The sequence below is a fragment of the Gastrolobium bilobum genome, unplaced genomic scaffold (assembly GCF_033153095.1).
Source record: "Gastrolobium bilobum isolate Gb01-03AN ecotype WA unplaced genomic scaffold, APGP_CSIRO_Gbil_v1 utg3261, whole genome shotgun sequence".
Classification (NCBI taxonomy): Eukaryota; Viridiplantae; Streptophyta; class Magnoliopsida; order Fabales; family Fabaceae; genus Gastrolobium; species Gastrolobium bilobum.
Window position 1 is genome coordinate 419,326 of NW_026899069.1, and position 14,909 is coordinate 434,234.

Sequence of the window (14,909 nt, forward strand, 5' to 3'; positions counted from 1 at the left end):
ATAATACCTTATATTTATATTTTGCTATGACGCTAGAGTGCAGAATTCTAATTCTTTATTACTTATTTTTTTCTTTTTGCCAAAGTTAGACTAGGGATTTCATTCCATCACACAGTTATAACCAAAACAAGCTTTGGACAAGCTCAGAAATACCAAGAAAACTTGGAACAAAGGGAAACTTGGAAGTTAGATCCAAACGGTAAAGTCATTACAAACAACCTCAAAAGCGATTCACTCAGTGGCAACATCATTAAGGCCAGACATCGAATTAGTAGTTTCTGCCTTATGTTTGGCCTTACCAAATGTGTTATACAGCTAGAAGGGAAGCTAGTATAGGGGCTTGTTTTTGTTGGATTAGCTCCATTTTGGTCCTTGTTTAAGCTATAGGAGAAGTGAATAGTTTTCTTTTCCATTATTAGTTCATTTGTTTCGCCTGTTAGAAAAAGTAACTTTTATCTCTTCTTTATTTTAAAAGTGTTTTTTATAAAAGTTAAAACTATTTATATTTTTATAAGAATATTTAATTTTTTTAAAAAAATATTTGGCTTTTGATTTCTGTTTTTTTTAGAAGTTAAATTTTTAGCTTTTAAAAAAAATAAATTTTTGACTTTTTTGTGACTTATGTTTTTTTTTAAAATAGACATTCAAACGAAATTAAAGTGAGAAATATTTTTTGTTCTTGAAAAAAACAGTTTTTGAAGAAAAAAAATTAATTCAAACGGGCCCTAAGTGCATTATGTGATTGTTTGAAACCTTAATATCGTGCAAGATCTACATTTAGCTTGTGGGATTAACTTCCTCGATTCTAAATTTACAATTTATTATTGTGATAACCATGACATTTCTTCTTAATGAATTGTGTTTGGGAAAATTATTCTTAATGGTCAGTAGCGGTCATTTTGGACAATTTGGATAAGTTGATAGTTTAGAATGTTTTCAAGCGTAGGCGGAACTAATATTGCGGGATAATCCTCCAATTCTCGCAATTTTTTACCCATATCCAAAATATATTTAGGAATAGTCTTTGGAAAAGTGTTTTGTGTAGGTAGGATGCGCACGTTTTGATTCGATTCAATTTTTTATGCCGAACAAAATCAAATTGATTTTAATACTTTGGTTAAAAAAATTAGATCGGTTTTAATTGTTTGGTAAATTTGCCGAATCGACTTTACATTTTTACAAATTGATTATGAACTGGTTTAAAATTGATTTTGGTTTCGAATTAATTTTGAGCTGATCTGATTATAACTGATTTTGGTTTTATTTTGAATTGGATTTAAGATTAAAAAAAATTGAAAAAAAAAATGATTCTAAAATAAAAAAAATGCTAGCAACTAAAGAAAAAGAATCCATTCGGTTTTTTGTTTCTAAAAATAGTTCAAACAAAATCATTCGGTTATTAAACCAATTTTAAAATTTATTATTTAATTGCTGTTTGATTCAGATGATGATTCCGTATGATTCTTTTGAATTATATGCGTACCCAGTCAAGTACATTTTGCGTCCTGAATAAAAATTAGATGATTCAATTTAATCTTTTAGAAAAAAAAGTCGACTCGTGATTCCTCTAGATTTCAAAATAGATCTATGTTAGTCCTTTTGAAGGATTAATACGGATCTTTTTCGAATTTCAGAGGAACCGCGATTTCAACTAATTTGGTCTATTTTGAAATTCAAAAGTATCACGAGTCAACTTTTTTTGTAAGCAATTAAATTGGATCCCATAATTTTTGTTGAGAACTCAAAAGGTACTTTACTCTGTATATAATTTCCAGAGCAGAAATGACAAGTGACACTGGAGGTGATCAGAGATAAGGGAGTATGGAGTATTGTTTAAAAACTCGGCCCGACCATCGACTTAGCTGAGGTCAGGGTCAAGGGGTTACGAGTTTAACTAGGGGTCACGAGATTACTTCGTTGACACGGTTTTATACATTAAAAAAATTAAATATATATCTTATACGAAAAATTCAAAAAAATCAAATCACCAATCATCATAGATTCAAAATATACTTAACATAATTTATCCAATTACATCCACAAGTCAATATTACACAAGCTAATCAAAGTATCAAAGTATAAAGCACATATTCCAATGGAGTTAATAAAAAGTTATATCATCAAACTCAAACCCTCATTGTCTTTCTCACGCACCTACAACAGCATATGAAAGGAGATCCCTTACCCAAGAGAGAAGAATAGAGGAGAGGTGACGACGAGACGAATCAACGATTGGGAGAGAAGAGCCAGCAAGACGGAGTAGAGGGAGAGAGAAGACCGAAGAGCATAAGAGGAGGTACCACCATGGCGGAGGAGATCACCGAATCAGGGAGACTAAGTCTGGGTTTGGTAAAGAAGATCGGAAGAAAAGAAGAAAAACGATTCAGATTTTAGATCTAGTTCTAGATCTAAGTAGCAACAAGTTTTTTTTTTTCAGTTTGCTTTTTGTTTTTTGTTTTTTTTTACACACCAAACGATTTTTTTTCGTGTGTAAATTTAAAAAAAAAATGCAGTGATCCCCCTAAACCCTCTGATCCGAGAGTCACAGATTCAACTGGAGGATTTCGGGGGATCAGAAGAGTCAACGTGCATACAAAATTTAATTATTGACCCCAACCCTCAGAAAGAGAGGGTAAGTGACCTGGCGGGGTCGACCCCTGGGCAGAGTTTTAAAACACTAGTATAGAGAAGATAAACTATTGTATATTTGACCATTTATATTGATTATTTTCAAGATATTTAATTTTAAGCAAAAGGAAAATAAATGTAATATACAATGTTAAATGAGGGTGCAATATGCTCAAATATATAAAATAAAATAAAAAGTGTAGTCTTCACCCTAAAAAAAGGTATAGTAACAATAATAAATCAGGTAAAGTACATTTGACAAAACAAAACAAAAAATACGCTATTGTGAGCTTATTAGGTCGTTTGTTCAAGTAACAATTAATTTTTCACAAAATAAAAATTTATAAATATAATGATGTCAAATCTTCTTATTTTATAGTTACGATGTCCAATAAATCAAATGTAGCAACCCCAAGACCCCAGCTAACTGAGACCAGGCCCAATCGTGTTAAGCGAAGGCCCAATTACCTAACGGACTACTGCTAGTGCTCTTTGAGCCCATGGAAACATAAATCCTTTAATTCAGCTTTTATAATTTCCTTTATGTAATTTTCTTTATGTAATTTCTTTTATGCACTCAGAAAAGCGTTGTAACAGAAAATGATATAGCCCATGAGGGGCGTGGGGAATAGAACAGAAAATGTTTGACAATCTCTCTTTTTTCTCTCTCACTACTCCTTCTTCTCTCTTTTCTGTTATCTGAATCTAGATCTGAAGAATCACCCTTACAATTGGTGCTTTCATTGCTCCTCATCCTACCTGCTCATGGCGGAAAATACGCGTTTAAGGGATTTGCAGCAGCGCCTTGACACCTTGGAGACTCAATTTCGCTCAGCGGAATTAGCCAGAGAACAACAGTACCTAGGGTTACAGGAATCCCATTCCAACTTACAAGAATTGCAACACACTATGCAATCCTCTCACGAGCGGCTCCATCAGGATCTGACACGTTTGATTGACTTACAGGAATCATCCTCAGGCGGTGTTCCTCTTAACCGTGGCATTTTGGGATCTGGACCCCATGGCCCTTCTGACCACGTCAGATCTCGCCAAATTAAGTTGGAATTTCCCCGATTTGCTTCTGGCGACCCTACTACATGGATTATTGCTGTTGAACGGTATTTTAATTTTTGCCAGGTCCCTTCTACTGATCGTGTGAACTTGGCTGCTTTTCATTTAACTGACCTAGCAGATAGCTGGTTTTATGGGTCAGATCAGAATGGTTTACTACCTGATTGGAGATCTTTCTGCACTTCTCTACAACGTCGTTTTGGACCTTCCGAGTTTGAGGATCCGGCTGGCTCACTATTTCGCCTCCATCAATCTGGTTCGGTTGTTGAATACCAATCCGCCTTTGAGAAACTGGTTAGCAAAGTTCCCGGGTTATCCGCTACACTCTTACGTAGTATCTTTATTTCTGGCTTAAAACCATATATTCGTCGTCTTATCCTCACCCAACGTCCCCATGACTACCATGCAGCCTTTTCCTTGGTCAGAATTTACGAAGATCAGGCCCACGATTCAAAACTGTATCCTCCCTGGATAAATTCCCAAAAATCCATTTTGCCAGCCCAATCCACCAATATACATAACCCTTCCACCGCCCTTCCATCCCCTTCCCAGAATCCACCACTACCTGCCATACCTATTCGCTGTTTGTCTCCGGCAGAAATGCTTGTGAGAAGAGAAAAAAATTTGTGCTATAACTGTGACGAGAAGTATTCCTTTGGTCACAGGTGCAAAGGCAAAGCTGCCCTTCTCTATTTAGAAGGTACTGATGAGGAAGTTCTTCCAGATCTTCCAGAGATACTTCCCGCACCCTTACCTCATGAGATTGAACCAGAAATCAGTCTCAATGCGTTACTTGGTAATCGTAACCCACGATCCTTTCGATTGGAGTGTACCATCAAGGGCAAACATGTCCAAATATTAGTTGATGGGGGTAGCACCCATAATTTTATCACTGAACGTGTGGCTACATTTCTTGAATTAACCATTCACATGATCACTCCGTTTCAGGTTCATGTTGGTAACGGTGAGGCACCAACGTGCACTGCTTCCTGTCCCTCTGTTCCTATGCTTTTGCAGTCCCAACTTTTCACCGTTGATCTCTTTGTTTTGGACCTGAAAGGGGCGGATGTTGTCCTTGGGGTCCAATGGTTGGCAACCTTAGGACCTATAATGACAGACTACTCTACTATGACTATGTCCTTCTCCAATGCGGGCTCCACTGTCACATTACATGGTAATCACATCACTGGTCCTACTTCCATCTCTGCCGCCCAACTGCAGAAGCTGGTGACTTAGCACTCCATTTCCTCTTACTTTATGTGCCTCACTAGCAACCTTATTCCACTAGCTACCCTTCCCTTGCCCTTACACACAAATATACATGACATCCTCACCCAATTCCAAGACATCTTTCAGGATCCTAAGTCCCTACCCCCTGACCGCTCCACCAACCATTCTATTAACCTGTTACCCGACTCCAAGCCCATCCAAGTTAGACCCTATCGCTACCCTCATTTCCAAAAGGCTGAGATTGAGAAAATGGTAGGGGAAATGCTTGAGTCTGGTACAATACAACCCAGTCACTCCCCTTTTAGTTCGCCAGTCTTTTTGGTCCGTAAAAAGGATGGCACATGGTGTTTCTGTGTGGACTACCGTGCTCTCAATGCCCTCACGATCCCAGATAAATTCCCCATTCCTACTGTTGATGAATTACTGGATGAACTTCATGGAGCTCAAATATTTTCTAAATTGGACTTAAGATCTGGGTATCACCAGATCAGAATGAAGCCTTGTGATGTGCCTAAGACTGCTTTCAGGACCCATAGTGGTCACTTTGAATTTTTGGTGATGCCTTTTGGGCTCTCTAATGCCCCATCGACCTTCCAAGCCACCATGAACCATGTCTTCGCACGTTTTTTACGTCGATTCGTGGTCATATTTTTTGATGATATCCTAGTCTACAGCTCTACCCTCCAAGATCATGAGGACCACTTGTTGCAAGTGTTACAAACACTGTGTCACCACAAATTCTTTGCTAAGCTCACTAAATGCTCTTTTGCTGTGCATGAAATACAATGTCTAGGTCACATTGTTTCTGCTGCGGGTGTCTCTCCAAACCCCTCTAAGGTCCAAGCGGTCCAACAGTGGCCCACCCCCCAATCGGTTACTGAATTACGGGCTTTTCTTGGTCTATCTGGCTATTAACGCCGTTTTATTAAGGGCTATGCTATGACAGCCGCTCCCCTCACCGACTTACTGTCCAAAGATGCTTTCGTGTGGACAACAGAGGCGGGTCAGGCTTTTGATTCTCTCAAGCGGCTGCTTACCACGGCTCCTATACTAGCCTTACCTAATCTTCAATTACCTTTTATACTGGAGACAGATGCCTCAGGTGTAGGTGTCGGTGCAGTGTTATTACAGGATAATCATCTGATTGCTTTTTTCAGTCGGAAATTGTCTAAGTTAATGCAATCTAAATCCACTTATTTTCGAGAAATGTTTGCTATCACTTCCGCGGTTGCTAAATGGCGACAATATCTTTTGGGCTCGCCCTTCGTCATCAAGACGGATCACCAGAGTTTACATCACTTAATGTCCCAGGTGATCTAAACCCCAGATCAACAACAATTTCTCGCGAAACTGTTGGGGTTTAATTTTTCCATTCAATATAAGTCTGGCAAATTAAATACGGTGGCAGATGCTCTGTCCCGCCACCCTGAGGGGACATCAGTTATTTCTTCCCCTGCACTATTGGCGATTACTGTGCCTACTACTCATTATCTTGAGGTCTTACAGTCCGAGATAAAGAATGATTCCTATGCTACACAAATTTTACAAGATATCAATTTGGATGCTTCTAAACGTCCCCATTGGCGCGTTCATAACGGTCTCTTGTTCCATCGCCACAGGTTGTATGTCCCTGCTGGATCTTCCATGATCCCATTTCTTTTACAGGAGTTCCATTCTTCCAAAGTGGGTGGCCACGCGGGGGTTCGTCGAACTCTGCTTCATCTTGGTGCAAAATTTACCTGGAAAAACATTAAGAAAGACGTTCAACAGTTTGTTCAACACTGTGAGATCTGTCAGAAAACAAAGGCCCCCAACCATGCCCCATACGACCTTCTTCAACCACTACCCATACCTGAAGAAATTTGGTCCTCGTTGTCCATGGACTTCATCACCCATCTTCCTTCTTCCGCAGGTTTTGCCACTATTTTCGTGGTTGTAGACAGATTAACGAAAGGGGCCCATTTTGTTGCTTTGCCCGCTCGATACTCGGCTGCTAAAGTGGCCCAAGTTTTTTGGGACAACATTGGCAAATTGCATGGTCCTCCAAAGTCCATTGTTTCCGATCGTGACCCCATATTCCTCAGTGAATTTTGGCGCACACTTTTTAAACTGCACGGAACAGATCTGCACTTTAGCACAGCATACCACCCACAATCGGACGGACAGACAGAGAGGGTTAATAGAAGTTTGGAACAGTACCTGAGGTGTTTCGTTCATGAACATCCTTCCTTCTGGCACTGGTACCTCAGTTGGGCGGAATTTCATTATAACACTGCTCACAATCGATCCACTGGTTTTTCCCCTTTTCAGGCTACATACGACCGCTCTCCGCATGTCTCCTCGAATATGCTATGGGCACAACTTCCCTAGAAGCTGTGGACTCGGATCTTCAACGATGTTCCTTACTCCTGTCATCGTTAAAACAAAACTTAAAAAGAGCACAAGGTTTCATGAAAGTACAGGCTGATAAAAAAAAGAAAAGATTTCACTTTTCAACTCGGCGATCTAGTGCTCCTTCGTCTCCAGCCCTTCCGACAGCTGTCTGTTCATCGGAGATCTTGTCACAAGCTCTCCTTACGTTTCTTTGGTCCATATCAGGTTCTGGAGCGCATCGTCCAGGTCGCTTATCGTCTCCAACTTCCAGCTGACTCTCGTGTTCATCCGGTGTTCCATGTGTCTCTCCTGAGACCCTTCACTACTACACAGAGGTACAAGATCCATGCTTTCCCTACAGATTTACAACGGTCCACTCCCACGCATGTGCTCGCAGCCATCGTTTCTCGTCGCATGATCTGGAAGCAAGGACGCCAGGTCCCTCAGTCACTGGTACAATGGCAAGGGTTACCACTGGAGGATTCGACATGGGAGGACGAGGCTTTGGTCTCCCTGAACCTACCCAACCAGTTACAGTTGCCTTCTCCAGCACAACATTCCACCCCAGCTACTTCAACAGACGCGGTTTCTTTTCCATCTCACCTAACCCTAGCCAACTGTGATATCAGTTCCCTCATTAATGCCACCGAACCCACAGCCAATGAGAAGCCTGCATCCCAGATTCTTATCCCTTCATCAACTAATGACACCCTGCCACATGCTCAATCCATCTGCCCACCTAACCCTATGTCTGACCCTTTGTACCTCGTGGACGAGGCCTGTTCTGAAGGAGAGGGGAATGTAGCAACCCCAGGACCCCAGCTAACTGAGACCAGGCCCAATCGTGTTAAGCGAAGGCCCAATTACCTAACGAACTACTGCTAGTGCTCTCTGAGCCCATGGAAATATAAATCCTTTAATTCAGCTTTTATAATTTCCTTTATGTAATTTCTTTTATGCACTCAGAAAAGCGTTGTAACAGAAAAGGATATAGCCCATGAGGGGCGTGGGGAATAGAACAGAAAATGTTTGACAATCTCTCTATTTTCTCTCTCACTACTCCTTCTTCTCTCTTTTCTGTTATCTGAATCTAGATCTGAAGAATCACCCTTACATCAAACCTTTTTACAAACTTTGCTTATGAAGTTTTGATTGTTCTTTTAATAAAATAAAGTGACAAGAAGGATAATTAAAATATATATTCCTGAGAAAAAAAGAGAGAGAAATAGAGCAAGAAGAAAATGGGAATTGGTTTAAACAAAATAAAGTTTTCTATTTCTTCCCCTTCCTCTCTATCTCTCTTCATTGTTGTTCTACATTGGCAGCTACATCAGCTTCTTCCTGTGCCTCCTCCTCACCAATTAATAAAATTTAAATACAATAAAAGGCTAAACAAAATTGTTCATAAACTCAGAAAACTTCCAAAAGAAACTTAGCAGAACTATATGTAGAGCTTTTTACTTCTTCTCCTTGACACCAATTTATACATATAACTAATACCGCATCTCTATTTCAGGAAAGATGAAGTTGCCACCGTGGATTATAATTAAATTATGCATAATTAATAGATCAGAAAATAAGGGAACCAATGAAAATTAGGCTTGTCCTTTGCCATTCCAATCTGGTATGCCTAATGTGAACTCCAAACTTGGGTTCTTGCACTCTAAATTAGATCCTGACAAACTGTTCTTGAGTTGAGTTGAATCACACTCCTGTAGGGTAAACAATCTTTTGTAAATTAGATATAAAATAAGGGAAAATTATTTGTCTTTTTAAAATATGTAACTTATGTCATTTTATCAATTTATAACTATGTACAAAGGGTGTACATAGTTATACTTAGAGGTGTAAATGGGCTAGGCTAGACTAGCTAGACTTTGGCTTAAATAGGCCAACCCTGTGTAAAAAACATTGGGTATGGCCTGACCTATTAGCCTGTGTAGGCTTCAAATTACAATTCTGGCATGACCTATATTCAAAAAATAAAAGTCTTGACCTAAGTCTGTTTAAACCTATTAAACATTCAACAATTAAATGAATAACTAAAATAATATTATTTTATTATTCAAAATTATTAAATAATAATTTTATTTATTATATTTTAAATAAATAACATGATATAGGTCTGCCTGTAAACTTATAGGCCCGACATGTACAAAAAAAACCTATGATCTATTTTCTAAATTGGTTTTTTTAAAAGCCTAGGTCTATTATATTTTACTACTTATAATAGGCCAAGTTTGGCCTAATATAGGCTAGGTCGTAGGTCCATGTAGGCCGGCCTAGCCCATTTACACCCCTAGTTATAATATTAAAGTTGTACTTTTTTCTCTCTCTTTAAATACTGTTTGTTGACGTGTGGAGAGAATACAATTTTAATATTATAATTATGTAATAACCTTAATAGATAGTTATAAATTGTTAAAATGACATAAGTTAAATCCTTTAAACTTTTAACCCATAAAATAATCACACATATATATATATATATATATATATATATATATATAGACACACCCACACACAGGCACACACCAATCTCTTATACCTGAACTTGATGCCCTCCTGCTATTGATTGTGACTGGAAGATAGGTGATCTGAAACCATCTATGTCATTAGAACTAGTTTGTGGCCATGGCTCTCTACTGCTGATCAATTCCATTAACATCCGAAAGACACAAGCATGAAAATTTTTTTGCGTTAGTTCCATTACATCACACATAATTTCCACGAAGATGAGAATTACACTACATACAGAAATTCGGAAATTGTCACATATTTGTGAACTATTAATTATTATAAATAGAGAAAAATTATCTTTGACCTATGTTGTGCTTACTCTTCTAATTTTTATTAATTAGCCATTCAGGAAAGAAATGTATATATAACTTTATCTTATATATAAACGATAAACCGTTGTTAAATTAATTTTCCTTGTTTAAAAAGAAATTATTGCATTAAAAGACATAAATTAAACCATACCTAAATCAATGTATTACATCTATGATGATCATTGATTAATAAAATTTATAAGTACTGTCAATATATACGCACTATAAAAAATAACAAAGGACTCATGTATACACATAATGTCCGTACAATGGTTTGGCTAGGCACGTGCCAAACTGCCAATTGTACTTACAATATGACCGCATAACTTATGATTATGACCCTTGCTTGTTTGCTTCCACCAAAACTGGTTTTCATTTAGTGAGAGTTCTAGACCATTAATTTAAGTTCATTTAAGGAAATATGATGAAGTTTACGTAAGGGAATATTTTTTTTTTTGATAACAAGGGAATATTTTTCAACCATGACAAACAGCAGTAGGTATTGGTCCTAGAAGTTTTAATATATCCAAAAACTGAATAAGAGAAAGAGGAGAGGCCTCTCAATTTTTAAAAGATATATGATTAAAGGCTATCATTACTATAAAACTTTACCTGCAAGAGCGACTATTTATCCCCTTGGATTTTAAATCTATCTTCAGCATCCCCTTTTGCATTTATATTTCGGTATAAACTTATATATCTATGTGTATGTTGCCGATATTATGAATCAATGACTTTGCAGAATTTCATCACCTATTTAGTCTAACATATTTGGTGCAATGTGTTCCGTGAGAATCTATCTAGCACGTCTTCAAGATAAAAAGCAAAAGAAAACACCATCTTAAGCGAAAACTCTAGAAGTAGAATATCCCCATTACCAAATACAATATGATATATTTCAATTTAGATTGTAAGTAATAACAATAATGCTTCTAGAAAAACACACTCAATATGAACGATTTCATCATTTGGGTTTTATGCACACTACAGGTGCAGAGAATAATACAACCACATTTTTAACAATGTTCCATATTTCCTTAGTTAAGATCTGTTGAGGAATTCAAGTGTGCATGAATGAAGTCTCACATTGGTTAAGAATAGATTGTGTGAGCATCGTATTAGTGGAAAGACTCTTGTACCAAATTCCTTAAGATTTTGAATTTGACTGTGGTGTCTAGATATGCTTAATATCGTTGCTCAGTTAGTTCATGGATGGGTAAGCATCAACTGTAATTACTATGTAGTATTAGGACACAAGCACACACATACACATAATAAAATAGGCGAATGATCAAGCTATAGGTTGCTTTCCTTTTATCCTAATTAAAGTTTGGTTATGTCTTGTAGCTTTCTTTTGTTGTACCTACCCAAGGCTACATATCTGATTAGGTGAAAAAATTCATTAAGATTCAAAAGATATATAAAGGAAAAAAGAAAGAAAGAAGAAAATCAATCAAACACAGGTAAAGCAAAAGCTGCCACGAGAACCCTTTTTATTCTTCATAAAAAAGAGTGTGACGGACGTGGGTTTGCATTGATTTCTAAGAGATACCATGCAAAAGCAAAAGCAAATCAAGCAATGCAGTGTCCCAAAATAATCATTTAATATGTACATACGTCTACTTATACAAGCACATATATAAAACATATGAATTTATTTATAATCTCTCTAACAAAGAGAAAGAGGAATTGGTAATGTTTTAATGGTAATGGTACCTTGAAGAGTTACTCCATAAAGTGGTGCTCGAAGAGTAGTCCATATCTTGTTGCACTGGCCGATCCGGCAACCCTCTTTGGTCGGAAAATTGCCGTAGACCACCGCTGCTTCCCATCGGAGACATGTCATCCTCTCCTGATCCATCTGAAAGTCCTGCAACAAAAAATAATAATGACTCCAAAATGAAATTGCAACATGTTTGTGTGTATGTGTAAGTGCATGCATGCACACATCTTCGTATTTTTTATATAATTAATTTATTTAGGATTAATGTATAGGTAAGAGACAATAGAAACAAGGGAATACTTGTGGTAATAGTATAATAAAATTGTCTGAAAAAGAACAAGGTAAGTGGCATTTTCCTTTATATAAAAAATTAACTAAATAAATATTCGTGATGTTTAAGAGAGGAATAAAAAAAAAAAGCTGCTGAAAAAGGAAAAAATGGTTGAAGATTGAACAATACGAATTACCTGAAGAAGCTGCAGGCTTGTCAGTGGTCTTAACAGTTCGATACATCTGGGAACAAAGTCATAAAACAAGGCATTTTACTTACAAATAAGGCATTTCCTCATTTGAAAGAAAACTATACACTACAAGTATATACATATACATATATAAAAATTAAAATAAAATAAAAAACAATTCTTTGTATAAAATATAAATTAAAGAAAAATAAAAACTGGTGATTCCCATTTAGATCCCTCTCTGTTCTCTACGTTAGGGTGTCTGGGGTTTGCACATTAATCACGAGGTTGATGTTTGATAAGGTTGTAAGGAGAGGTGTATTATTGGAAAATGATGACTTTTGTCTGTTTTTGTTTCTCTCTCTCTCTCTCTCTCTCTCTCTGTAAGCAGAAGCGGTGTCTGTCTGGTCGATTGTCTCAGACGATAAAGGCTCTTACTTAGCTCACTACAGTCTTTAAATTCATCCACTCCCACATTCACTGCTTTCTTCATCGGCTACCGTGCCCCCTCTTCCATACTCCAAAAATTATAGAGAGAGAGAGAGAAATTGAGAGAAAAGAAAAAGGGATATTTGAAACCATATACATAACATAACATTTAACATACCTGCAAATGGCTTTTGACATGAGCTAATGTGAGATCCTTCACATCCATTAGCTCAAGAACTGACTTTGGAGTAGCTCCTAAAATTCACCATCTAAATACATTAGCCAAAAGCCTAAAAGTGGAAAACAAGAAAGAAAGAAAAAAAAAAAAAGGAAAAAGAAAAACAAGAAGAACCCACCTAATAATACACTAATTCACTTTCATTCATTTAAAAGTAAAAAAAAAAGATAGCAAGTGACAAACTAAAGTCAAGATTTAAAGAAATTATTAAAATAAGTTGGGAAAATAAAAAAGAAGATAAACAAAATCTTAAAATTAATTTACTTTCATGGCCACCAAGAAGCTCAACGGCATGAACAAATCGAGCATGGAGGGTGCTTGTCCAACGCATTCTTGGTGCTCTCATGCTTCTCTTGGTTGGTAACTTGGGCAAAAACCTTGATCTCATAAAACCAGAGGAAGCTTCAAGATGAGAGGAGGGTCCAAGTCCAACCCCATAGTGTGAGTGATGATGGTGCAATGGATGAGATTTGAAACCCTCACTTGAAATCCCATTAAACCTTGTTGCAGTGGCAGCCCTATACGCCGCCGCCGACCCGTTGGTGGCGCCCGCGCCGCCTCCTGAGTTCAAGAACGACATGGGATCCAAACCCCCAAAGTATGGTGAAGGAGAAGTGGAAGGAGTTGAACACAGAGAGGAACAAGAAGAGGACAAAGAGGGATATGAAGACATGTGATGATATAAGCACATCTTGGGATTATGATGATGATGATGATCCTTGTCTCTTGAATGATCCATGGGTAAGAAAGGGAATGAACGGTTGTGATACACTGGAATCCCCTTGATTGGCCTCAATCCTTCTGATGACACATCAAGCAATGAAACACCATAATTTATGTGATTCAAGTGATGAGTACTTGAACTAGTAGTGCTACTTGTTGTTGTTGTTGGAACACCATGATGGAAATGAACCTGTTGTTGGTTTTGATAATAAGGGTTATTGTGTGGTGATTCCTCATGAAGTACTCCTCCTCCTTCTTCACCACCACCACCACTGAAATTCCTTCCAAGAGAAAGCTCAGTGTGAGCTTGAGACACTTTTCTTGAAGGGAAATTTGAGGTAGCTGAATTGTGGCCTTCATAATTGTTGTTACCACCAGCTACTTGAGCTTGATTGTTACAAATCAAAGAAGAAGAAGAAGAAGATGTGCTTGGTGGGCTTATGTGAAGGGAAAGATCAGGAATAGAACTATTAGTTGAAGTGGGTTCAATGAAAATCCCCTCCAAGGGCATCTTCTTTAGAGATTGTAGCTTGATGGTTAAACAGAATATATATATATGAGAGAGAGAGAGAGAGAGAGAGAGAGAGAGAGGTTTTTTTTTTTTTTTTTTTTCCTTTATTAAAATCAGATTTTGATACTAAGGAGAGACAAAGCAATTAAAGTGTAATATTCACAGGCAAAGGAGTGTGTAATCCTTTTGTTTTGTTCAGCAATGAGTCTTTCTTTTCTCCTTCTCTCTATCTCTCTTTGCTTTTTTTAGCTTTCCCCGGAAAAGAATCTGGAAAGCTAACTCTAGCTATATGCGAAGAAAACCTTGTGCTTTTGAAAAAAATAAAAAAAATAAAAAAAAAATAAGAGAGAAGCTTGAACACAGAGAGAGAGTGAGAGAGAGAAAGCTAAGAAGAAAAGGAAGAATGAGTCATAGCAATGTTTAGTAAAGAAAAAACAGACATACTGAAGAGAAAGCGGAGAAGAGTGTGAAAGTGTGATGAGAGGTTAGAGAGAGACAGATAGAGAGGAAGAGAAAAGAAGAGGACTCATATGTTGAGCAGTGGACAGAAGATAGAAGGAATTAAATTTTATTTTATTTTATTTTATTTTATTTTTTATTTTTTGAGTGGAAATAAAACGGAAAAGAATTCCAGAAAGGCATGGAAAAGAAAACAGGTGGATTTGCGTTTTGTTTTCCTCGAGAGTATATC

At 37.3% G+C, this 14,909-nt stretch overlaps 1 protein-coding gene across 2 annotated transcripts; it reads right to left on the minus strand.

Annotated features, from left to right (window-relative positions):
- Window positions 1-8,588: 8,588 nt before the first annotated feature.
- LOC133286885 (transcription repressor KAN1-like) lies at window positions 8,589-14,679 on the minus strand. 2 transcript variants are annotated; one of them, XM_061484386.1, is made up of 6 exons: window positions 13,249-14,679; window positions 12,925-13,001; window positions 12,324-12,369; window positions 11,850-12,003; window positions 9,851-9,947; window positions 8,589-9,014 (listed from the first exon to the last, which is right to left on the minus strand). In XM_061484386.1, the coding sequence occupies exons 1-6, from the start codon at window positions 14,216-14,218 to the stop codon at window positions 8,898-8,900; spliced, it is 1,461 nt and encodes a 486-aa protein (XP_061340370.1). In that variant the 5' UTR covers window positions 14,219-14,679; the 3' UTR covers window positions 8,589-8,897. The 2 variants fall into 2 exon arrangements, with proteins under 2 accessions (XP_061340370.1, XP_061340369.1); XM_061484385.1 differs by having other exon boundaries at window positions 9,851-9,950.
- Window positions 14,680-14,909: the final 230 nt, after the last annotated feature.